Here is a 25561-nt window from a genome sequence, read left to right as displayed (position 1 = left end):
CTTGCTGCAAATGTTAATTTGCCAATATTTTATAGGCGTTAGATCGTCCGGGGTCAGCGTGTACTAGTGGTTTTAGTTAGCAAAATGTGCACGGGGACAGGAAATGGTTTTGCACGGGGAATCAGAAACAAAATGAAATGGTTGAAGAGTTCATGGATATCTGTCCCAAAGTTCAGGTCCGGTCTCTACGCTGGCTGGGCTGCTCCATTTCTGTTGCCACACCCTGTGCCGTGGGGCACCATCTTCTTCCCCAATTCCACCTCTCTCGGGATACGGCTCTCAAGACTTCGTCCAACGCCATGGCTGCCTCTTCAAGCTCATGATCCTGAACCACTTCAGGCTTCGCAAAACTGAATAGAGTTTGTTCTCCTTAACTCTTCAGCTTATTGCTTCTTCATCTGTTCTAGATCCCATTGAGTCAGTCTTTGGGCAGGCTTCCCGTGGTGATCCCATTTATTTGGTCGGGCCGTCGAGGCACTGGCGCACTGCAAGTCTGCAACTCTCGCTCCAAATGTTCCAAAACTCGTCGTCCTCCTCGTCCGTGCAGTGTTCTGTTCATTTGAACTTATCAGCATGGCTATCAGCCATTATATAGTATTTTTTCTCGTAACAAATCAGAACAGAAAACAGTAGCAACGGCTGACTGACTTTTCGCCTCTCCTTCGTCTTCCTCTGCGTTGCCCAAAGCTGCATGCTTGTGCCTTCTTGTCGCCCGCCGGTCAGCGCTTGACATGCCTTGTCTCCGATCAGCTAGCAGGGAGCGCGACGCGAGCAATCTCTCCTACTTTTGGGTGGACGTGGATGAAAAGACCGAAATCCAGCGATCGTCGACGGCCGGAGCTAGATCTCTCCTCGCATCAATGGTGGAGTATTTATCTATGCTCTTACACACCTCCACCATTTCGTCTGTTGCCTTATCGAGAGGCTGTCCTCTCCCTTGCTTCGGACGTCGGGGTGCCGGCCGTCGGCGTTCCGGCCCCTTCCTCGCCGCGCCGCTGCTCCAGACCAGACGGGAACGCCCCCCTAGCTCCTTTCCCTCTGCCCCGCGGCGTCCGTGCTTCTAGTTCAACTGAATCATCGTCATCAGAAACAAAGAACGCGGCCTACTCGGAATCTGCATCGGAGGTCGGTAACCATCTCGGTTAGCTAGAGTCGTATCGTTAACGACCCACACCGCAAATTCGCGTGCATCGTACGTACGTACGTATGGTTGCTGTTACCATTCCGAGTTCGGACATTGCATGCATGGGATATTGGGATGAAAGTAGCCCCCGAGCCATGATCTGCATCTCGATACGATAAATAGTGGGGGCAGGCCACCGACCTTCCCTAGCTTAGCTCCCGTCGTCGGCCTCGTCTTGCTCTTGTTCTCCACATCTCTGATCTCCATCTCTAGGGTTTTTAGTTCCCCGGTTCTCTGCCAAGAGCAGCGAGCTTTGCTAGCTTCCTGTGCTGGCCTGGGCGGCGATCTCCCCACCATGTGCACCGTAGCTCCTTTCGTCCTTCGTCCCAACCTCGCCGGCGCAGACACGATGATGGAGAGTACGACAGTGGCCACGCCGCACGCGGAGGTCGCTCCTGCTCCTCCTGCCGCGCTGTGCTGGTGCGACTATCGCGTGGACGATGACGCCAACGACATCGACGCGTTGCTTCGGGACATACACGCCGTCGTGCGCCCACGCACCCCCGCCGCCGCCGCAGACCTGCCGATGCCGCCCCCGGAGTTTCTTGCGCGGTCTCGACGACGACACAATTATCGCTATGACTACTACGACAGCGACTTCGAGCTCGAGGCCGTCCTCCGCGGTATTCCGAGCGTTCGCATCCCGGCCGGCGGCGGCTTTGCTTCGGTGCCAAACCCCGTGGACGCTTCTGACGCCAGCCCAAGGACGCCACCAGCAGCCGTGGTGCTTCCAGCGCCGCTCAGCTACGGCGACGATGCCGGCGAGCGCAACGACGACGCGGTCACCATCAAGACGTCGCCCAAGACGAAGCAGCATCCGCCGCAGTACGACTACGACGCCGACATCGACGCCACGTTCCGGACCATGGAGACAGAGGCCATGGAGCGGCCCTCGCCGAACTACCTCAGCGATCGACAGCAAGGGGAGATGATGATGGTGGACCGCGCCGACCTCGTCGAGAAGATGCATCGCTTCTCTAGATACTACGACCTGGCCCCGGGAGCGTTCCACCGCGCAGTCTCCTTCGTCGACCGGTTCCTGTCGGCCAAGAAGATCAGCGGCGGCGACGAGCGCGACATGTGCCTCCTCGGCGCCGCAGCCGTCTTCGCGGCGGCCAAGTACGAGGACAGGAAGACCGTGCTGAATATCAGCTCCGACCACGTCGCCATGTACGCCGGGTGCACCAGAGGCGAGGCCGTCGGCCAGGAGCGCGAGCTCGTCGCCGTGCTCGGCTACCGCCTGAGCGGACCCACGGCCTACACGTTCGTCGATCACTTCATGAGGCACAGCGAGGAGGAGGAAGGCGCGGCGGCGGTCAGGGCCCTAGCGCACCACCTGGCCGACATGGCGCTGCTGGACTACAGGTGCGTGGCGTTCCTGCCGTCCGCCGTGGCCGCGTCGGCGATCTTGCTGGCGAGGATGGTCCTGTGCTACTGGAGGACGGCGACGCCGGTGGTGGCAGGCTATACGCTCGAGGAGCTCAGCGGATGCATACAGGCGATATACGACATGCATGAGAACCTGGAGGTTTGGCCAGGGTGCGCCCAGATGATGCAACACTGGGAGATCACTGCTCAGTTCCGCTATTTCTTGCCTCCCCTGGCCATGCTGATTGGCTGATTGCCATGCAGTGACTGACATGTACAAACACGCTGCTGCTGCTGCTAATAGATGGTACAAACGTTATTCGATCGGCTAGACCCTGCTGGCTGGGTAGCACTATCAGCTACTGTAGGAGTGTTGTGATCTTTTTGCAGTATGTAATGAAGGCAATGGATCGTTAATGGATCTCAGTTTTGTACTATTTCTTAATGTTCATATGTATATGTGCGTCAAATCTTTTGCGTATTCGAGGAAAAAATATGTACATGTGCATGCATCTGAATGGATTGTTGGAACTCAGTTTAAAATCATATGGTGTCTTTGTTACTTGCAAGTTATTGTGATATTTATTATTTGATTTGGTCTGATTTGTTAATTCCTGGATTCAAGGTGGTTGCTAGACGTCAGTAGGTACTGTAGGTGTATTCTTCCATTCTTTTTCCAAAGCCCTTTTTGATGGACGGAAATCGGTCCATCATTATCTGTCAACTTGTTGGAGAGTGCAGTAGAACGCAGATGGGGGAAATGAAGGATGCACCCATAGTAGATGATAAAACCTTTTCAGGGAATTGTTAGTCCACCCGATCATACTACATCTTGCAGAGGTCCAAAGTGATTTTGATATCACACCTTTTATATGTCATGATTAGTTTCTTTTTATTTTCCTATAAGATTCAAATGAGTTTTATACCACATGATTTTGCTTGAGATCCATTGATTCAAAGATTGTGATTAGGATTAGACGAATATTTGTCACGAAATGGCATGCCCTTTGAGCATGCAGTTGTCAACGGTTGCCACCTATTCGGAGAGGGTGTCTTGCGAATAGCTGCCTGTCCAAGACAAGAGATCAATGAGGAAGTTTAGTTCTTTCAATCCTTTGTTCAGTTTACATATATTTTCATTACTAACAATTCATTTCTAAACCCTCAGTGCAAATAGTAGTTTCTTTTAAGACAACAGTGCAAAGTTAATATATTTTTTTTTAAAAAAAAAATCTACATTTAGATATCTTTAAGTAACCGAAATCCTCTGTTCAACAGATTTCAGACCACAATTTTGCAACTCCATGCCCTCCATCTCTTCCGTTTCATTGTTTCAAGTTTTAACATAGATCCAGCAGCTATTACAATCCATGGCATTACATCTTTTATAAGTCATGGTATCTACACGAACCTGCTCGACTACACTCTTCCAAATCTTGCTGCAAATCATGCAAGGTGTGAGCGCGGCAGGGCAACGTGTGCCAGGGATCAAAAGAACAATGGACGCTGCACATATTGTTTCATTTACAAGGCTACTACTTACATGGATACAAGTGGGATTAGATTTTACAGGTTACACTAGTGCGGTCAGAATCAGGAATCACATGCCAATGGCTCGCTCAGTTTCTCCATCCATTTCGCTTGCCACTCCATCTCCCGACACCTGTCACAATTATCATATTACTGTTGTTTTGGCAGCAAATGGTATAGATCTAAAGATAATGGGATCCAACTAGCAAACAAGTTGCAGGATTTAGTAAGCCTTACCTTTATCTGGGATAGATATTGATCCAAAGCACCATCACCATAAAGAATCTTAGCTCCGCAGCCAGGTTGGTCCACTGATCCTACTGCATCTTCATCTACAACCACTGCATCAATTCTCTTCTCCCCAGATCTTGCATCTGGAATCTGTAAGGAAGCAAATCAATTGTAAGCTGTAACAACAATTCGTATGCCAACTCCATAGACTTTACAGGTTAGGTGAATAGAAAGAGAATACAAAATCATCATGCAACAAACCTCATACATAGAATCCATGAGAATAGTCTCAAGGATAGTTCTTAAACCCCGTGCACCAGTATTTTTTGACATTGCCTTTTTGGCAATTATTCTAAGTGCACCATCTGTAAAGTGAAGCTTAACCTGAAACCCAATGTTGAGCCAAGTTGAGACACTAGGGAGATACTAATTTCTGCATGTTTTCATGGTAAGCATACTCACATTATTCATGCTAAACAATTTCTTGAATTGTTTACCCAGGGCATTCTTTGGCTCAGTGAGAACCTAGCAGAACAAAATTGTATCAGTACTGTGTGAGAAGTTCTCTAATAAGTAATAATCGATTGAAATATAAGTGCATGCTTCTCTAAACACGATAGCAGCATAAGCATGCATTACTAGACAGACCAGGATGTTAGGAAGGACAAAATACAGTAGATACATGTGATACCTGAACAAGCTGGTCCTCATTTAGAGCGGCCAGGCTCACAAGGATAGGGAAGCGCCCAATAAATTCTGGGATAAGTCCATAAGCTATTAGATCACCACTCTCAACCTGAAAAAGGAGGGACATTGTAACACCTCTAGTACAGAAAGTTATCTAATCAATAGTAGAATACTACTGACCGATTCCAACAAGGATGATGTCACTTGAGCACTTGAAATGCCACCGGCCCTCATGTTTGCACGAACTGGCGCGCCAAAACCAATAGAAGAATCCTGCCGTCTATTTTTTGTATAAAAGAAAAGCCAAAAAACATTAGATGAAGACTGAGAGGAGACACCAGACAGCAGATTATAATGAGTGAGTTAATGAACAGTACCTCTCTGATATAGTTTTCTCCAAATCCACGAAAGCACCACCACATATAAACAGAATATCTTTGGTATCTATCTGCATGTGCATAAATGCCATTATACCATTGGAATTAGTTAACTAACCAATGTTTGTGACAGAAGGCCAAAACACAGGCCAGTACTTAATAGGCAGCGTGGAAAATTCTCTTCCTTTTTTTGGGTGTGTGTGTGTGTGTGCATTGGGGGGGTTGGGGGGGGGGGGGGGGGACAGGGAGCATACGTTAGGGCTGGCATTTGCACCACAGAGCTGTTTGGCATGTTTCTGAATAAGCAGCTTACTGACTAAAAACATATTTAGTTTTTTATGCTTTTACAACAACAAAAAATGACTACTCCCGCTGTTCCTTATAAAAGTCTATGTCCACACATATGCAGACATATGAAGCATCAAATCTAAGAAAAGTATTGTGTCAAAAAAAATCCTAAAGAACCTGATCAATGGGATTGGATCGTGCATGCCCCTGTCAAGTGGTGTACTACAACTAGTTGGCAACTTTTACAATTTAGTGCAGCATTAACACGGAGGTTCCAAGATTTATTTGATTAACTAAATTCTTGATCTTCTCAGTGGGATGACGGAGTTAACATACTCCTGTGCCCATCAATGTAAGGCAAACTTTGGCAGGGAAAGTCAAAATTTTGTAAGTTTTGAAAAACAACTAGTCAAATTATGTGTATTTATTAGTGTACAAACAAAAGATGCACCAATATATACTCCCAATGTCGATCAATGCAAGTCATATTTTGTTCTGGAAAGTCAAACTTGACAAGTTTTGACAAACAATTAATTAAATTATATGCATGTCAGTTGCATCAACACTTCAACAGGTTAATTGTCATACTACAGCAAAGATTATGTTGATTTTCTAGCAATTGACAGTGCGATGGAAGAGAAATCACTGGACAAAATCTATTTTTGATCACCTTTTCCATTTAAGATTTCTTGTGGAGTAGAAATGTAGAACATCATAAATAAGCTTGCAAACTTTACCTGTATATTATCACCACGAGGATGCTTCCTTGCTCCTTTCTCAGGAACGTTGACTATCTAAGCATGCCAGAATTTCAAAAGGAAAGATAAATAATACATTTATATAGAGATATGGAACAAGTTATAATTTTTGTTATGCCCCAATGAAGACAAACTGGTAGATAACCAAGATATTGAGTCACCCATATCTTTTTGGCTAAATCACAGTAAGGATCACACAAACTAGAAACTACATTACAGGCAGGCTTATTTGAGGTTTTTCCAGGATTTGATCTTGCATCATGATTATAATTAACAATTGCACCGCATCATGAATCAAAGATATGCAAAGGTCAACCAATTGAATACAAAGTGAACTGAGTTCCTTTCGTATGTAACTGCATACCCAATGTAACATTGTAACTACATTATACCTGGTACATCACATCAGACATGTTGCCAACCCATAAAAGTTGATATAACAAGAGAAACTGCAGAATTTTTTGGCAATATATAGCACAGGACATACTAGCACTAGGTAACAGCAATTCAACTACTACTACCAATTTCAATTCAAATGCAGATACTATTTGTCGCTCTATGTTTCATTTGACCAAGGAAGTAATCTACACCCTCTGATTCGAAATAGTTGTTTTAGCCCCCCCCCCCCCCCCCCCTTAATTTCATTAAAAACAAAATACATGTCATCCTAAAAATTCTAGGTACTTTTTGCTCGTTACTTCCTTTCTTACCCTTGATAACTAAATGCTATCATGCTCACAAATACATTATACATCTATTTCCAATGTAGCATAAATGAAGGGTAACAAGGTCATTTGATTCATTTTCGTAATCACTGTGCAAAACTCTATAACAAGCAATCGAATTGCATACTACTATACATAAATACAATAATCTCGAATTACACAGACATCTAAATTCGATTTGATTGCAACTCAATATGTCAACAGCCAAAAGAAACATGAGCGAACCAGGCATTGGGAGGTCAATACTGTGCCTTACCGTGCCTTCCAGCATTTTCAGCAATGCCTGCTGAACACCTTCACCAGATACGTCTCGGCTGATGTTAAGACTTTCAGCCTGCATGCCAGATCACAAACTAATGAATGCCGACACCAGGAGGGAAAATCCAAGCCAAAGATTGATATGTCATACCTTTTTTGTGATCTTATCAACTTCATCTATGTACACCATCCCTTGCTGTGCTGCTTGCACATTAAAATCTGCCACCTAGTTAATGACAACATAGAACAGCCAAAGCTCACTCTCAAAGGCAAGATATTACAACAGTTCACAGTTCAACTTGTTTCACTGCATGTGTACAAGTCAAAAGGCATACCGTGAGTAACTTGTATAATATAGATTCTACATCCTCTCCTACATACCCTGCCTGCAATAAGTGGAAAATTTAATCCTTAGTGCTGAAACCAAATGGATAGAATTGGGGAAAGGAATCTAACAGAGACCATATGTGCAACAGCAAAACACAAGATATGATCCTTTTTTTATTATTTAATTAAATGGCTTGGTAAGAACTACTAGATGTCCGAACTAGGACTATGAATGCAAACACCCAACGTTGATATAGAATAATCAATAATGTGATAGGTACTGCAAAATCAGTACCTACATTTATGCAGATTTCGTTAATGCATACTTCTTGCTAACATAGTTTAGATGGTATCATTGATGAATGCCTGCAATACTCTCTATAGAACGATGCTTGTTGTGTGCTTAACCAATATGCACTTATCTCTACAGGGCAATGTTAGTAAATACTTGCCTGGGTCAATGTCGTTGCATCAGCAATTACAAATGGTACATTCACAAAACGAGCTAATGTCTTTGCAAGTAAAGTTTTACCTGTGAAAGAAATGAACCATCAAAATAAAATACTGCTGAGTGCCCTTCCTTTTTACAGACCTTTTAGTTGATCCAATATAGTAGTCAGAGCTGACATAAATCCAACTTTAAATGGTTGCAAATGCCTTACCAGAGCCAGTAGGTCCCATTAACAGCACATTGCTTTTCTCTAGTTCCACATTGTCGTCATCATCAGCTTCCCCATCAAAACCACCCAAATCTGCTCCAGACCTACTTGTTTAGCTTATATACCACATAATTAGTCACTGAAAGATATTTATGAATTCTAGTTTCTATGGGTGCACGAATGAATATCATTCATTATTTGCAGAAAAGACAATTGACACAGCAAAGTGAAACTGACCCCTTTTGTAAAGATTGATGGTATATCCGTTTATAGTGGTTGTAAACTGCAACAGATAGCACCTGCAGGTTTACAAGGATACATCAGTACTGAGACAAAGCAGCATAGAGTATCATGAGAACTGGAATAAAAAATATCTATGGTAAAACTTTCACAATTCATGGCTAATATATCCCAATTAACAGTTACGAAGAAACTTATTCTGTTACTTGAACACATAGATGAGTTGTGCGTCATTGTATTAGGGATAGGGGGGGGGGGGGGGGGGGGGCGGATAAAAACAGTCTCACACTGAACTCAGAGGCAAAGATCAGGCACAAAACACACACGGACAGAACATACACCAACACACACTAAAGTAGAAAAGTCCTCTACTTAGGATCTCGATCAGATGACAATTCAGACCAGACAGAAAATCAGATTATTCATCATTGTTTCAGTGTCAAGGGGCTCACATTTTTACAATAAACAGAACGAGTAATAGAAACCATATCACAGCAGTCAGAGTTGAAGGGCCTAACAAAGTGGAACCACAGTGGGGCAAGTGCATTTCTTTGATTCTGTTACAAACTTTATAGCATGGTCGTTCCCAAATAACCATTTCAACTAAAACCAGCATTCTATATATATTTCTTTTTTTCTCTAGTTTAGAAAACATTTTTCATTGCAATTATATCCACTAGCCTTTAAATAGTCTATAATCCCAACTCTAAACAAGAATTGAGTTGAAGAAAACTCTCATTTTGTTGAAACAGTAAACAATCAAACTCAGCTGTGTTAAAGTCCCTCGATCAAGTGAAGAAGTGAGGCGGGGAGACCTAGTTTTCTTTTAAAAAAAACTGTAAAAGCCCCTCCAGTGAAGAATTGGAGTCATCAGAGGTTTAAGCACATTTTGCATGAGCTGACCGCGTCAGGATGCCCCAACACGAATAGAGTATTTGTTTCACCTTCTTGGCTCTGTCCTGCCCAATGACATACTTGTCGAGCCCCTTGCAAATCTCCTTAGGCGTGGGCAAATCCCTGCCGAGATTGGAACCACCCCAGCCCTCCTTCCCCGCACCTTCCTCGCCAGCGCCACCTCCCCCGCCGCCGCCGCCGCCGCTGCCAGCGACGCGGACGACGTTAAGGTTGGGGTGGAACGGCGGGCCAGGCGGGACGTGCACGGCGACCCCGCCGCCATCCCCGTCGTCGCGCGACGAGGAGCTGGCCCTGATAGCCTCCCAGAAGATGGGGTCCCTGGCCCTGGCGGCGGGGTGGTCGAGGAGGTCGGCCCGGACGCGGCCGATCTCGACGAAGGTGCCCTGGAGCGGCGCGAGGACGTGGGGGCGGAAGAAGTAGGCGCTGCGGCAGTTGGGGCAGAGGTTGAGCGCCTGGTATCCGCCGGCGGCGCCGGCGCCCGCGGTCGTCGGAGGCGGGCCCCGGTGGGAGAAGAGGATGTCCATGTGCTTGGAGCAGCGCGGGCAGTGGGCCTCCGCGCGGATGCGGCGCGGCTCGGGCTCGTCGGTGGAGGAGGAGGAGGAGCTGCCCCCGGAGCCGGAGCCCGAGGAGGAGGACTCCCACTTGCGCCGCTCCTGGAGCCGCCGGTGCGGCGGCGGCGGCGGCAGCGGGGCGGCCGGGGAGCACTCGGCGGCGGTGAGGGTGGAGGCGGCGCGCGTGGCGGCGCCGGCGAGGCGACGCCACCGGAGGAGGCCCGACATGGTGGTGGCCTGGGCGTGGGTGCGGATGGATGGGGACTTGGGAGTCTAGAGGCGGAGAGGAGAGAGAGAGAGAGAGAGAGAGTGATCTCTGCGTTGGGATTTTTGCTGGGGTGTGGGTAGCGAATTCTGGGGGTTCCGTTGTTTTCCCGTCTGCTGCTGCGTGCTCGTCGAATTTTTGCGCGGCGGTCACTGGAATCTCGGGATCGGATAAGGGAGGCTGCTGCGGCCAAATGCCAATCCACTGCCTCGCGATTCGTGTAGCACTCTCTTCGTTTCGCTTTTAGGCCTTGTTTAGGCTTTGTTTAGGCCTTGTTTAGGTCCTATTATTCTTGTTAAATTTTAGCTAGCTAAATTTTAGTCATTTTAGTACACATTGACTAAAAGAAGCTAAAATAGTTTAGTTTCATTAGGCCTTGTTTAGTTCCAAAAAATTTTGCAAAATTTTTCAGATTTCCCATCACATAGAATCTTTAGACGCATGCATGAAGTACTAAATATAGATGAAAATAAAAACTAATTGCACAGTTTGGTCGAAATTGACGAGACGAATCTTTTGAGCCTAGTTTTTTGTCAAATACAAACGAAAGTGCTACAGTGTCGATTTTATAAAATTTTTTGGAACTAAACAAGGCCTTAGTCATCTAAGAGTAGCTAAAATAATTTTAGCTAGCTAAAATTTAGCAAGAGAAACCAAACAGGAGCAACTCCAACAGTTTTGCAAATAGGTTTGGCATTCTTGTTTTTTACCAAAAGTCTCAAAATCTCTTATCCAATAGTTTGGCAATTGGGCTTGGCATTTATAGCAAGTTGATAAATTCTCCTCCTTTCTTGGCATTTATGTACACCTAGAATAGGCTTGGCATTCTGCATGCGCACGTTTTTATAGCAAGCAGACAACCTGACAACCTAATGCTTTTTCGTTGATCTTCAGAACCAATAAAATTTTGTTTTTGCCAAGTCAAAATTGCCAAACACTTGGAGACGTTCTTTTTGTTCCCTTCCCATATTATTTTGGGAGTTGACAAATAACAACATTTGCCAAATAAATTTTGCAAAACTGTTGGAGTTACTCTTAGGGCCTGTTTAGATGCACTCAAAAAATCTAAAAGTTTATAAGATTCTTCATCATATCGAATCTTGCGATACATGCATGGAGTATTAAATATAGATAAAAAATCTTTTAAGTCTAGTTAGTCAATGATTGGATAATGTTGTCAAATACAAATGAAAGTGCTATAGTGTCAAAATTCAAAAAGATTTTACATTTAAACAAGGTCTTAGTTCTTAAAAAAATTGCAAAACTTTTTTCTATGTTATTTTTTTATCACCTATCACATCGAATATTTGAACACATAAATGAAGTACTAAATATATATTATTTGTAAAACTAAAACACCAACTAGAGGATAATTAGACGAATTTGTTGAGCCTAATTACTTTATAATTGGATACTACTTATCAAATAAAACGAAAATGCTACAGTACTTGTTAAATTTTATCACCTCAACCGAACACCTCCTAAATCTTACGGCACATGCATGGAGCATTAAATATATATTAAAATAACTAATTTTATAGTTTGTCTGTAATTTAGAGACGAATCTTTTGAGCCTAGTCAGTCTACGATTGAATAATATTTATCAAATATAAGAGAAAGTGCTACAGTGTCCATTTTGCAAAAAAAAATAGAACTAAACCTGGGTGAAAAGTTTTGTTTTTGTTTAATAATTATTGTCCAACCATGGACTAACTAGCCACAAAAGATTCGTCTCGTAAATTACAGGCAAACTGTAGAATTAGTTATTTTTTATCTATATTTAATGTTCCATGTATATGCCACAAAATTCGATGTGACGGGAAATCTTGAAAAGTTTTTTTTTGGTGTTGAGGTTAACTAAACAAGGCCGAAACCCAAAATACAAAAACTTTTCAAGATTTTCCGTAACATCGAATCTCGTGACACATGCATAAAGCATTAAATATAGATAAAAATAACCAATTACACAGTGGCAACTGCTCTGGTACTCCCCTTTTTCAAATTCTGCACGAATCGCAAAGCAGCTGGTTAAGTAAATTAATTATTTTATTATTTTGCATCTGGGTCTCGTATGGGCTCAGCCCGTCCAAGCATAGACCCGGGTCCAGCCCATCCGCTTGGCTGGAGCGTTTGAGACGGCGTTGCTAGGAAAAAAGGAGTCTCTACTTCTCCCGACCTCCCGTAGTCCCGTGCATCCCTCCTCCCACGCCATCCATCTCTTCTCCCACGCCGTCCGACCTCACCCCGCCGCGGCACCGGCGACAGGAGGCGGCCGGCGGCGACACCGGCGGTTGGAGGAGGTCTGCGCCCCGCCTCGGCCGTGGGAGGTGCCGACCCTCACCCTGCGCGCACCCCCGGCGACAGGAGGCGGCTGGCCGTGAGCCGCCGCGACACCCGCGGCTGGAGGTCCGCCGCACCCCGCTGCGACACCGGCCGGGGGAGGCGCCTGTCCGCGCACCCCCGGCGCCACCGGCGGCAGGAGGCGGCCCCGGCCGTGCCTCGACGCAGCATCCTCCACGCGCGAGACCCGCAGGTCGGTATTCGTCAGGGGGAGCTCCGGCGGGGCTACTTCGGCATCCGCTTCGGCGCCATGGTGTTCGTCAACTGGTGGGGCTAGACGGCGCGCGGCCTCGCACTGTTGACCCCGCCGGTTCTCGACCACAGCATCCTCCACGCACCATGTGTACTGCTGAAGTGCTGGGCACTTCTTAGTCAGCTTAGCTGTCTATTCTGCTGATACCGAGTCAGTGGTTTGAAGTAGTACATTTTTAACCTACATGCTAAAATAACATTCCAAATGTTCTCTGCATGTTATCTTTGAATTATGAAGATTTGATTTGTAGAAGTTCTAATATGCACATAGTATTGTCTTTCTGCAGTATCTCGTGTCTTGTTCTTATACCTGATGATGCGGTGATTATAATGAATCTTCATTTTCCTAGTCAATATATTTTGCATAACAGTTACATTGTTTTGGTCCTTCATTTGCACTGGCTAAACTGAAGAATAAACTACTTTTAGACTAGCTGTAGCAGTCCTGTTTAATATCTATACTTTAGACGAATAGTATGGGTTCAGACTTTTTTCTGGAAACAGATATGGATTTAGTATGAACTGAGCACCAATGCCTGACCAAAGCCTATAGCATGTCTTCAGTTCACCTGCTATCAACCGCTAAGATTGGTTTCGATAGAGATCTCCGTGGTTTGTATTCGTGCACCCCTGAATGTGAGCATTGACTGATTGGGTATCTTCAAGGTTTGTGTTCTCATCTCATAGTTTCTGATTGGGTATTCTAAACGTGGACTAACGTTTCACGTTCTTCTTCCAGGGTTGACAAAACCACTGATCAGAGGATATAACAGGGTGAATCAATGCAGAAGTGCTCCCTACATGGACACAGATCAAGCATAGCTAGGTGATGGTTATGCTCATCCACAAAATTATTCACGTACCATACTCCATGAGATCTGTGTAGTCTAATATCAAGTAATGCTCTGCAATCACATCGAGTATTCGAGTTAGGGCTCGTGGTCTACGGCTGTACTCCTTCTTGTCCAGCCATTTTTCATCTCGCTCGCCTTCTCTACAACACACAAACCGCCTGAACACAATTGCCCCTGACTTCTCGCTACGTCTCACTTTCTCCTTTCTAACACTGAAACCCTTGTCCCTTGCATAATTATTATATAATATGAATGCCTCATCTTCACTTGAAAAAGTCTAATTTGCTATGCTCCAGAACTCATCCATTTTCTTGTACGTGTCACCTTGCTGCAAATGAAAATGTCAAATATTTTGCTCAATACTTGACATCATACATTACTAAATTAAAATCAGTTGCACAAAACTGATATTGTTATTAATTATACCTTTCCATAGTTGGCCTCGCCACCACCAGAATGGTTGCCTTTCAATGGACAACTTGTATTCATAGAGGTGTCCGCATCATCTAACCTACTATCATCACCATCCTCAGATTTACTATCATCACCGGCCCCAAGATCAAAGAATAAATTCTCCTCACATCCAGTATCACCAATATCCCTAATAAGAGGTTATTTCAGCTTCGGCCTTACAATTTAAAACCATGTATGCTACCACAACAAATTGGACATAAAGCATGATGCACACCTGTTTTCCATGCCCTCTCGACCGCCGTGGATGGCCTCGGCCTCATCAAAGGGGCTAGCAGCACCGTCCATGGCACACCCGTCGCGCTGACCATCCTCGCATTCCTCAAAATCAGACAATAGTTGGCGACGAACTTCCATGCCGTTGCCGCCACAACGAATTGGCATTGGGGGAGAATGGGGATCAGCCGTCAAACCTGGAGGCTCCCAGATCACAGCGACACCAGCGGCTCGTTGGCGCGAGCGGGTCGTGGATAGGCGTATCCCGTCCGGTGGCCCGGCCGAGCGCGAGCGGGCAACTCCCTTAGCCTGTGGCACGTCGTGCGGTGCAGATGCTGGCGCGACGGGGCGAGGGCCGACGCCTCCTCCGTCCAGCGGCATGGCGCCGTTCATCGGTGGCGCGGCGGAGCGCGGACAGGCGCCTCCCGGGGCCGGCATCGCTGCGGGGCGCGGACGCCCGCGTCCTGCCGCCGATGGCACGATGGGGTCAGGGACAGCGCCTCCCCTGGCCAATGACGCGGCGGGCTGAGGACCGACGCGTCCTGCCGCAGGAGTCACGACGGGGCGCGACGGGGTGAGGGGCGGCGCCTCCCCCGGCTGTTGTCGTGGCGGGGCACGGCGAACGTCCTCCAGTCGCCGGTGTCGCAGCAGGCCGCGGCCGGCCGCCTCCTGCCACCGGTGGCACAACGCGTTGAGGGCCGGCGCCTGGCATGGCGTCAAAAACGAGTTCGGCGGCGGCTCTGCAGTGCACGCTTGCATCTCCCGTTAGTGGCCGTCCCTGTGTTTGCCCTGTGATCCGGATGGGCTTGGACGGGCTGGACCGGGGCTTTGGCTTGGACGGGCTGAGCCCAGGCAGGACCCAGATGCAAAATAATAAAATAATTAAATATTTTAATCATGTGCTTTGAGATTCGTGCAAATTATAAAAAAGAGGAGTACCGGAGCAGTTCTCTTACACAGTTTGTTTATAATTTTTGAGACAAATTTTTAAGCCCAGTTAGTCTATGGTTAGATAATAATTACATACAAATAAAATCTAAAAACTTTTTAGATCTAAATCAGACCCTGGAGGAAATCTTCTTTCTAGGTTTTTTTGCGCGCCCTTTTTGTGGATGGGAGCTCGCTCCCTTAACGTCTTGTTTATTGTAAAAAAAATTGTAAAGTAGATATGATAGTATTTTCGTTTGTATTTGATAAATATTATCCAATCATGGACTAATTAGGTTTAAAAGATTTGTCCTATAAATTATAGGTAAATTGTGTAATTAGTTATTTTCATCTATATTTAATGTTCTATGTATGTGCTGCAAGATTTAGTATGACAGGGAATCTTGAAAAAATTTGTAAATTTTTAGAAAGTAAACAAGGCCTAAATCTTTTCATCCTAATTCAGGCGGTCCCGAATCTAAGGCCTTGTTTAATTTTTAAAAAATTTCAAGATTCTTCATCGTATTAAATCTTTAGAGTTATACATAAATCTTTTGAGACGAAGTATATAATTTAATTGTAATTTACGAGACAAATCTTTTGAGTCTAGTTAGTCTATGGTTAAATAGTAATTATCAAATATAAATAAAAGTACTACAGTAGTTAAACCTAAAAAATCATGAACTAAACAAGGCCTAAAGTTTCAAGAAATGAAAACAGAATATCCGCAAATTTAGATTTTAGGGCGGCATTTAGCACTCGCGTCGTTTGCGACAAGTTTGGATTTCGGACCTAAATGTTACTTCCTCCGTTACTGTAACATCCTTGATGTTACGAACACTAAAACTGGATCATGTCATCATAAGCATTGCAAAGCATATTTGTTAAGCACATCATTATGCATCAACTTAAAATAAGTTTATTTTGGTTGATTGTGCTTAGGGAATTAAAGTGTGTTTATCTTGTGAAGTGATGCTTGTGATGGTTGTTTAATCCCTAGCTAAGGAGGTGGTAAGGGAATAGCTAAGAAAAACCCCTAATTTCAACCCCAGTTTTTGCCCCCTTTGGTGCAATTTGAAAACTAAGTAAAATTTGAGGTTGAGTTCAAAAGCAAAGTTGTAGATCTTGTCAAGATGTACAACTTTGGTGTTTTGAGTTTTTGAAATTTCAGTACAAAATTCAAAGTAATTTTGAAAATACAGATTTCCAGAAATTGTCCCCTTTTCCAATTTGAATCCCCAATTCAAAATCTATTTGGAATCTTGAAAAGTGGCCAACATAAAAGTTGTAGATCTCAAAAAGTTAAACAACTTTTATGTTGGGAATTTTTCAAGTTATTGAGAAAAATCAAAAGTAATTTTGGAATTTCTATTCTGCCCCAATTCAAATTGGAATTTTTCCCCAAATTGGAATGTGAAATTCAAACTGTTTTGATTAAATTCATCACCTTCCTTTCAAAATCTGAATTTGAGCCTTAAAGGAATGTTGTAGTAAATTTTGTGCTGCACATTTCTTGTTTTGGTAGATTTCTGAGTTTTTACACAAAATAAAAAGTAATTTGGTAAATAAGGAAGAGGGAGATAAGGACATGCTACAGTACTTCTCCTTTGGGAACAGAGCACCGCGACTCTGTCCGGCACCCCTGCTTCCCCACGTTGCCATGGGCATGGCTGGCACGCAGCTGCTTGCGTGGTTGCTGTCACCATGAGATGGACGAGTCGAAGGCATCCTCATCCAAAGGGAGCCAGAGCTTTACCCTCGCTCCTCCTCTTTCTGTCCGCCGCCGTGACCTTGGGTCACCGACGGAATTTATCTCGCTCCTCACACCTAAGCCTAGTTGATCTCTTCTTCAGCTCCGCAGCATCCTTGCGCATCGGGTAGGCCAGCTAGTGCTCTCTCCCCTCGTCGGGATCAACCGTGAGCCAGTTTCCGCTCACAGAGCTCCGCCATGGCCGCCTGCACACGTGGCCAGGAGGCCACAGACCTTCTCCGGCCAAGCCGCTGACACCAGCGCGAGCGCGCGAGCCACAGGATGCTCCCCAATGCTTTCCCTCGCTTCCAACAAGCGTCCACGGGCCGGAAATCAGGTTTTCTCCGACATCCTCTGCTCTGGAATCGCGACCAGGGACCACGCGCAACAATTGGAAGTTCTCCAGGGGTCTAATTGCACAGGCTGTGACTCAGGTGAATAGTGCTATAAGGACTTGTTTGTAGATGTTTTGTTGAATCTTTGAAAATTCATATCTGGAGTTTGGTAACTCCAATTTTGGTGAACCAAATTTTGTTGTGCTCCTTGAGATGTCTAGTTTTTATTAAAAATATGAAACTGACCATGTTTTGTAGTAAAATAATTGGTTATGATTTATGCCTTTTAATTATGTTTAAAAAGGAGAAATTCATATCTTATTCTGTGTAGATCCTATTGCCCTGAAATTTTTATGGTGTTCTCGTGATGTTATGTGAGTGTTACAGTAAAAATTTCATGTTCAGTAGATGATATATGGTTAAGTTATTAATTTATCTTGTTTAGTGCTTATTAAATAGTTTCAAATTAAACTAAAAATAAATAAATGTAAAATATGGTTCCTCTGCCTTTATATGAGGTCTTTATATCATACAGATACATAATTTAGCTATGTGTTTGTAGAAAATGTCGAGTTTCTTATTTATCTTGTTGCTACATGCTTTCTTGTGATGGAAATTTATCTTTTTCATGGAAATTGCTATACTTATACAAATGGTATGAAATTTATACAGTAGACTTTGGAGAGCATATATGTGCTTCTGTAGTTTTCTCAGATTTTACTGTGCACTTTTGATATATGGTTATTACTTTGTCTATTTACCTAAATAAATTAATAAAGGCATGAAAGGAATTTATTTAGGGATGATCATGATGTTTTCTAGTATCTCTTTGATGTATTTCAACTTTTGGTGAGCTGGGTTTTGCCCAGGTTCAAGTTTGGAACATAAACAAAATGTTATTTCTTTATAATTCAAATATTAGTGGTTTCTCGACAGTTTCTGGAGTATTATGAATTTCTCTAGGTAAATAATGTTGGATATGAAACTTGTCTATAACAAAGTTGTATAGAATTCATGTATCTAGCTGGTGTTAAATTTTGGTGGCATTTGGCCCTATAGTTTCTGAGTGATGTCTGTTTAAATTTAAGTTTCAGAAATGGTTTCTTTCTGTCAAATCCTGGATCAGTTTCTGTAGTTGTGCAATTTCAACCTACTAAACTTATGAATCATGCTTTTATGATAAAAGATGAATTGTAGTAATTTTTATAAGCTTTCTAAAATGTTATGGATCATGACGTTTGGTGATCTAGAACTCTGGTCATAGAGGTATAAAGCTTAATGTCTGATTCTGTCCAAAGTCTGGACAGAATTGTTTATTCATGCTGTTTGGCTATTTTATCTTTTAAATCAGTTCTCGAAGATAATAACAAAGTTGTAGAAAATTATCTAAGCTTTCCAGAAAGTCTAATATCACCTTTATTGGATGTTTGGATCTCTAATTATGGTTGAACGAAGTTGTGTATGTGCTGCTGTCCTGGTTATGTGTGCAAATAGAGTTTATTGTTTTTAGCTAGCCTTTACTTAAATAATGAGTAACTTAATTTCCAAATTAGAATTTGAGTGCTTTTGGGATTGTGTGATGACCTGAGGTCATTAACCTTAATGACCTTTGGCATTTAATTGTTGTTTGATGTTAATACTTAATTACTGTCATTAATATTTAATTAAGAATTGATTAAGATAAATAGAAAACCTAATCATTTTAGGTTTTGATTGATCTTTGGGATTGATTGACAACCAGTGGTTACTTGGCATGATATGCTATGGTTTATTTCATATAAATGATCTTTGTTGTATGATAGCTTCACAACCTTGCTTAATGAAGATGATAAAATTTGCTTAGTAGTAATTTATGTTTTGATAGCTAAGTTAGTTTGTTTCTATACCGTGAAGGTAAGTTGTACTCGAGGTAGTTATGATTGTTGTTATCATCCAAGAACTTGTAACCTGTCTTTATCATGTCATGAACATCTCATTGATCATGCATATGCAACTCTACGTGTAGACTACGCTCTGGAGGAATCTAATCCTCAGTGGGTTGCTTCCGAGTTTGTGGATCCATCTGGTTTTGCTGAGTTGTCGGACTTCCCTTCCAGCCAAGGCAAGCCCCGGACATTAAACCCTATCCTTGTATTTTCATAAAGTTATTTATATCACTTGAGTTAATATGATGCATTAGGTGAATAGGAGTTGAGTGAATCCTATTTGCTGCATTATCTACCTTGATGATTTCAATATTAACCTTGGTACTTGCTTTATGAAAATGCTTAGTATGCTTAGCCCTGCTTATTAGATAGGTTTTCAAATGAGAAAGTTTGAAGGGTTGTTGTGGCATACTTTTATGGTCAATAATGTTTCAACTTGAGACCGGTCGGTGGACTTGCTTTAAGAATAGAGTCTTAAAGTAGTGTCTCCAACTGTGTCGATTAAGGACCGTACCGTTGATTGGCCTGTTGTGATTGAGAACTTTGAGTACAGCCCACATGCGGTGGTAAGCCTTACCTATAGCTATTCCGATACTTGAGAACGGCTAACCGCGTAGTGGGAGTGGAGAGATGGCGAGAGTAGCGTGTACCCACCTTACGGATCTGAGATGACCGGGAAACATCTAGATTGGCTGTAGGATGGTGGTGTACTGTACTCTCGGGTGACGCGGACCCATTCTTGTATGGGAGGATCTATAGAAAAGGTTGACATATGCAAGATTAAGTTCTACATATGTCGTGTGGTACTGAATCCCCAGCTGGGTTTAATCGATTCGAATCGCCGTGTTTCCTCGGATATGGAGCCTCAATCCTCGTACCATCATCGTAGTAATAAGTGAATCTTTGGTATAAGAAAGATATGGTTTGGAAGCTTGATAATAATTGGTTAGTCATAAATGATAACCTTGAGTTAAAACTTGAAAGTAGGTTTTACTCTTAGTAAGCTTTTATGCAAAAGAAATGCTTTGATCTTGCTAAAGCTTTACCTTGAATCCCTATAGCCTGCATACCTGAGGCTTCACCTCTTTTCTAGTCGGTTAAGTCTTGTTGAGTACTTTTGTACTCAGGGTTTTATAACCCCTGTTGCAGGTGCTGACTTAGACTGCTAATGGAGGTCATGTCGGTGGGCGCGACATGATTTATCCACCTCTTCTACCTTAGAAGCTTCACCTAGGATGCTTCCGCTACTCTACACACCTTTTAAAAATTTAGTTAAGTTTCTACTTCATCATATGTTGTAAATTAAGTTATAAATCTTCCGCACTCTGATGTAAGTTATTTTTGTAACAAATGTTGTAATGTTGTGGTAACTCCATGTTGATCCTGTATGAGTTAAAATGTGGATGATTCGGGGTCCTCCGAGGGCACCCGACAGACTATCCAAGTTATATGACTCTCATGTACAGTAGTCAAAGGTCTTAAGGACAATGTCAAGTACATGTGGGCCATATAATTAGGGTGGTTCTGCCACAGCTACAATCATAGATCGTATTTTACTTTTACTCTTAGTTAAACATGCATATTGACTTCATCTAGGTCAGAAAAATGTATTACTAGCATCTACTTCCTCCGTCCCTTTTTAATTGACGCTTGCACTTCCCGAAAAATAATTGCCGATAATTATATATTAAAAAATATTAATATTTATAATACATAATTAGTATCATTAGAAAGATCTTTAAATCTAGTTTTTAATAAATTTATTTGGAGATACAAATGTTACACGTATTTTATATAAATCGAGTTAAACTTATAGCACGTACACCAACGATAACAATTAAAAATGGATAGAGGGAGTACGCACTATCAAATAAATATACAATGATATGTTTTGTAGATCTAAAACTACATTGATATTATATATCGTTGGTGGCGATGAGCTTGTATATAAGTTTAGTTATTATAAAACTAGGTGAATATATAGCGCGTTGCTGTTGAAATACGGTGAATCACATGAGATGATGATGTAGACAAAAAATATTTATGTGTCTTGTTGATGTGGTCATTACAATTGTATGGCTAGTAAAATTTAGTTATGTGTGATAGTGCATTTCTTAGTTGGATAGCTTGCCTGTTTGAGAGAAATATAGTGACTTGCTGACGTAGACACTATAATTGTATAGGCTAGTAGATTTTTAATTCTGTGTGATAGTGGATTGCTTAGATGGTTAGTTTGCATGTTAAGAGAAACAGATAGTAAAATTTAGCTTTATAGGAGTATAAGATTAGCTAGAGAAATTTAACACCAAATAAAACTAAAATAACAGACATCTAGGACAAAGGGAGTAGATCTAACACTAATACTATTATCTCAAGAGTCTATAGGCAGAGAGGAGAGAGAAAGACATAGTGATTTTAGTTTGCGCCGACCGTGTAAATGGCATCTCATTGAATCAGCTAAGGCGAAGCGTAGGAGGAAGAAGGGACGGGCTAGTGAAGAAATTCTACACAAGGTTCTTTCTCCTACCTAGAATCCAAAGGCTTCATAGCGAGACAACTAACTTTACGAAAAAGGACGACAAAAAACCTCATTGATGCATAGAAGAGGTTCTAGAATTTATTTGATCAAGATCCAATTTGGGCAATGCCCCTTGAAGTGATCATCAAAACCTTCTACCTTGCATTACAGAGAGACGCAACAAAGCACCTCTATTATTTCATTATGGGGATGCTTCTTGAAGCTATCAACACTCGAACCGATAAAGTCCTCAGAACACTATAGATTTAAGAGCTACAAGCAAGATTAGTGTGAAATGTGGTTATGGAGCCATCTAACCTGCCTACCCTAATTCATGCCTAAAATTATGTAGTTCCAGCTAAAGGAGTAGCACAAGTTTATGCCGAAGGCACAATATCACACACTACCGGAGAGCCGGCCTTTGCTGTGTGCTCGTCTGTTTGCCGTGAGCAACACACAGCAAAGATCGGGTTTGCCATGTGCTCAGCCCACGCACACGGTAAACGCCTGGCACACGGTATATCTGGCCTTTGCCGTGTGTTGCATACGGCAAACACCAGACACATAGCGAACAAACCTTTATCGTGAGCAACACACGGTAAAAATAGGACATACGGCAAAAGCTAATCCCACGCTAACGCCCACCTCCAGTCGTCACTTTTGCCGTGTGCGGCCGTTAGGCACACGGCAAAGCCTAGGTTTGCCGTGTGCTTGAGGCTGGCATACGGCAAACACAAACTTTGCCATGTGCCCGGGGTGTAACACACGACAAACAATTTATTTTTTTAGATTTTGCCCTCTAAATTTTTTCTTCTCTACACAATCACCATTTGTAACTCCATACTCAAATTTCATAAAATTTGAAACATGTTTGCTATATTTTTGCAATTAACAGCATTTATTTTCATTTTTTCGGGTGTGGTCAAATTTGAACTACGAGTCATTGAAATAGTTGGAAAAAAATATCGGAAAAATGATATTCATGTTACCCAACCCTGTCTGAGAACACACATTCAAAACGGAAATGACTTTCGAATGCCGTGGTTAGAAGACACGACGCCGAACGTGCGTCGGTACTTTTCAAAACTTCTAATAAATGCTATTTTATTTCATAAATCCTGAAACTCATATGTCATGTTATCATACATAGAGGCCATAGAAAAAGCTTGGAAAGATTTCGAACAAGTTGTCACGTATGATGTGTAGAAACCGAACAATCTCCGGAGAAGTTTCACAGAGTTATGAGTGAAGGAGTATGAGTTGGAGTAGATTCAACTTTCATATTTGAGTTTGATTTCAAAACTTTTTCTATAGGCACTACACCACATAGGTTATGTCGTGTCCAAATTTAAGAATTTTTCGGAATCGTTTGTTATTTATTAATTATTTTCAGCATTGAAAAAACGCTCTAAATAAACTTTGTAGATCTCAAAAAGTTATGAAACTTTGTAGTTGACAACTTTTTGTTTTGTGAATCACCTTGTCATGCAAAAACTACATTTGAATTTCTTAAATTTGAAATTCAAATTTTGTAAACAACCTCGGATGGAGAAACTCCCTAAATGAAAATTGTAGATCCCAAAATTTATAAAACTTTGTAGTTGACAACTTTTTGATTTGAAATCATTTAGGATCTCAAATAATCAATTTACACATAATTTAGTATAATATTTGAGGAACCGAAATACAATATAAACACAAGTTTGTTATAGTGTGGTGTAATGGTTATGGGACGCAAAGACGCAAAAAATTCAGAACTTGGCCAACAGGTAGAGGATGGCGCTGGCCTCATGAAAAAAATTCCCTTTTTTTAAGATTTTTTTGGATTTTCTTTTGTTTTTATCTGTGTCAAACCTAGGAAAGGGGTTTGCCGTGTGTCTAACCCTGGCACACGGCAAACATTGAGACTTTGCCGTATGTTCAACCCTGGCACACGGCAAACCCCGCCGTCAAGCCGTCCCCTGCCGTTTGTCACTTTTTTTTTGCCGTGTGTCAAGATTGAGTCACGGCAAAGCTTCGCCGTGTACCCACAATTTGGCCGTGAGTAAAAGTAATAGACGCCAATTACCGGGAAGACTGGAACCAAACTAGAGTAATGCAAGCTACTGTTGCCAGACGCCAATTACCACAACTACGTCTAGGAGAAGAACAATGATGTTGCACCTGACTAGAGGACTGCAAGAGCGCTGAGTGAAGACCGTCCACCAAATGAGTCTGATTTCATGCAATGGATATCAATTAGGTTTGACCAACGTTGTTACCTTGCTGGCACTTGGTAGATTAAGTCTATGATTCAGAACTAGCAACACATAGAGGATTCCATGGAGAAAATTAAAGAGATGGATCACCACCCTAGCATTGTCGATTCAATCGAAGTCATCCAAACGCCCATGAACCTAGATGACCATATATTCAACCACAACATGTACGGGAGGTGAAGCAATTCCTAAAATCTGCACCCTCTACGATGAATTTGGTTACCTGGTCAAGGTATATATACACAATTGGCTCAAGTACCTAACGAGCCACCATGGATCATTTCGAGCCTTCCATTCAACATTGGTGAATATTATTCTCCTACTGTCTAACTTGTGTGACATAGGTAAATATTATTTCATTCAATATTTTTATCGAGATTTTCCAGAGTAGGTAAAATTATTGACTCATATTGAGAACTTCAATTATGGTCGATGGGAAGAAATCTCAACAATCAGGATAGTGGGCGACATAGTTATTTTTATAAATAAAATACATGTTCTAACTTCTAAGCACGGTTTTATTGGATTGGTTTTGTCTTGAGGTCTCGTGGGCTGGGGGACAACGTCTTGAGGTCTTTTGGGTAGGGGACATGAGTTGTCCTAATAGAATGGTTTGGTTTCAGTCATCTTTTTTAGAAATAGTTTGGATTCATTTGGGCCTTGTTTAGTTCGGAAAAGTGAAAAGTTTTCGGTACTGTAGCATTTTTGTTTGTTTGTGACAAATATTATCCAATCATAGATTAACTAGGATCAAAAGATTCGTCTCGTGATTTACAGCTAAACTGTGTAATTAGTTTTTGTTTTCGTCTATATTTAATGTTTCATGCATGTGCCACATGATTCGATGTGACGGGGAATCTTGAAAACTTTTTGGTTTTCAGGTTGAACTAAACAAGGCCTTGGAATGGTCTCAAATATTTCTTAGCCCACGGTTCTTAGTAGTTTTCAACCCACACCATAATATATGCGAAGTGAGCGCATTGATTATAGATTAACTGGTTCGATTCTTTACGGTGAATCTATAAATCCATCTGGTTCAAGTTCTCGACTTGATGTGTGCTCGTATTTTCCTGGATTATTCCGGGATTTAACACATTATGTTTTCAGTGGTAAACGACGTCACCGTCGACAGTGAGACGCCTATGGTGATTTCGTGAATCTTGTGATCTGCCGTCTTAGTCTTTCGGAGGTAAGGGTAGGATTTGCGCACGTGTGTTCATAGGAATAAGTGTGCATGTGTTATGAGTGTTTATATTATGGTGGGCAAAAGCTATCAGTGCCGGAATCGGCAAGGGGGCTAAGCCCCGTCGCAAACACCAGGCGCAGGCGCACCCAGGAGGGTAGCTCAGGGAA

At 42.6% G+C, this 25561-nt stretch overlaps 3 protein-coding genes across 4 annotated transcripts; 1 reads left to right on the top strand and 2 right to left on the bottom strand.

Annotated features, from left to right (window-relative positions):
* On the top strand, nt 1533-2804 carry LOC8068914 (putative cyclin-F2-1). The gene has a single exon (XM_002453979.2). It carries the CDS (start codon nt 1533-1535, stop codon nt 2802-2804), a length of 1272 nt encoding a protein of 423 aa, XP_002454024.2.
* LOC8072595 (CLP protease regulatory subunit CLPX1, mitochondrial) lies at nt 3815-10595 on the bottom strand. Its single transcript, XM_002452255.2, has 15 exons — nt 9576-10595; nt 8629-8690; nt 8395-8495; nt 8185-8264; nt 7741-7791; nt 7557-7631; nt 7404-7481; nt 6402-6458; nt 5377-5447; nt 5180-5279; nt 5004-5108; nt 4775-4837; nt 4574-4696; nt 4319-4462; nt 3815-4214 (listed from the first exon to the last, which is right to left on the bottom strand). Exons 1-15 carry the CDS (start codon nt 10323-10325, stop codon nt 4152-4154), a joined length of 1923 nt encoding a protein of 640 aa, XP_002452300.1. The 5' UTR covers nt 10326-10595; the 3' UTR covers nt 3815-4151.
* On the bottom strand, nt 13746-15562 carry LOC110434567 (wiskott-Aldrich syndrome protein-like). Of its 2 annotated transcripts, none has more exons than XM_021458838.1 (3): nt 14497-15562; nt 14235-14409; nt 13746-14132 (listed from the first exon to the last, which is right to left on the bottom strand). In XM_021458838.1, the coding sequence occupies exons 1-3, from the start codon at nt 15252-15254 to the stop codon at nt 14094-14096; spliced, it is 972 nt and encodes a 323-aa protein (XP_021314513.1). In that variant the 5' UTR covers nt 15255-15562; the 3' UTR covers nt 13746-14093. The 2 variants fall into 2 exon arrangements, with proteins under 2 accessions (XP_021314513.1, XP_021314512.1); XM_021458837.1 differs by having other exon boundaries at nt 13746-14136; nt 14497-15541.

Source organism: Sorghum bicolor, chromosome 4 (genome assembly GCF_000003195.3).
Source record: "Sorghum bicolor cultivar BTx623 chromosome 4, Sorghum_bicolor_NCBIv3, whole genome shotgun sequence".
Lineage (NCBI taxonomy): Eukaryota > Viridiplantae > Streptophyta > Magnoliopsida > Poales > Poaceae > Sorghum > Sorghum bicolor.
This window is presented reverse-complemented; position numbering and strand designations above follow the sequence as displayed.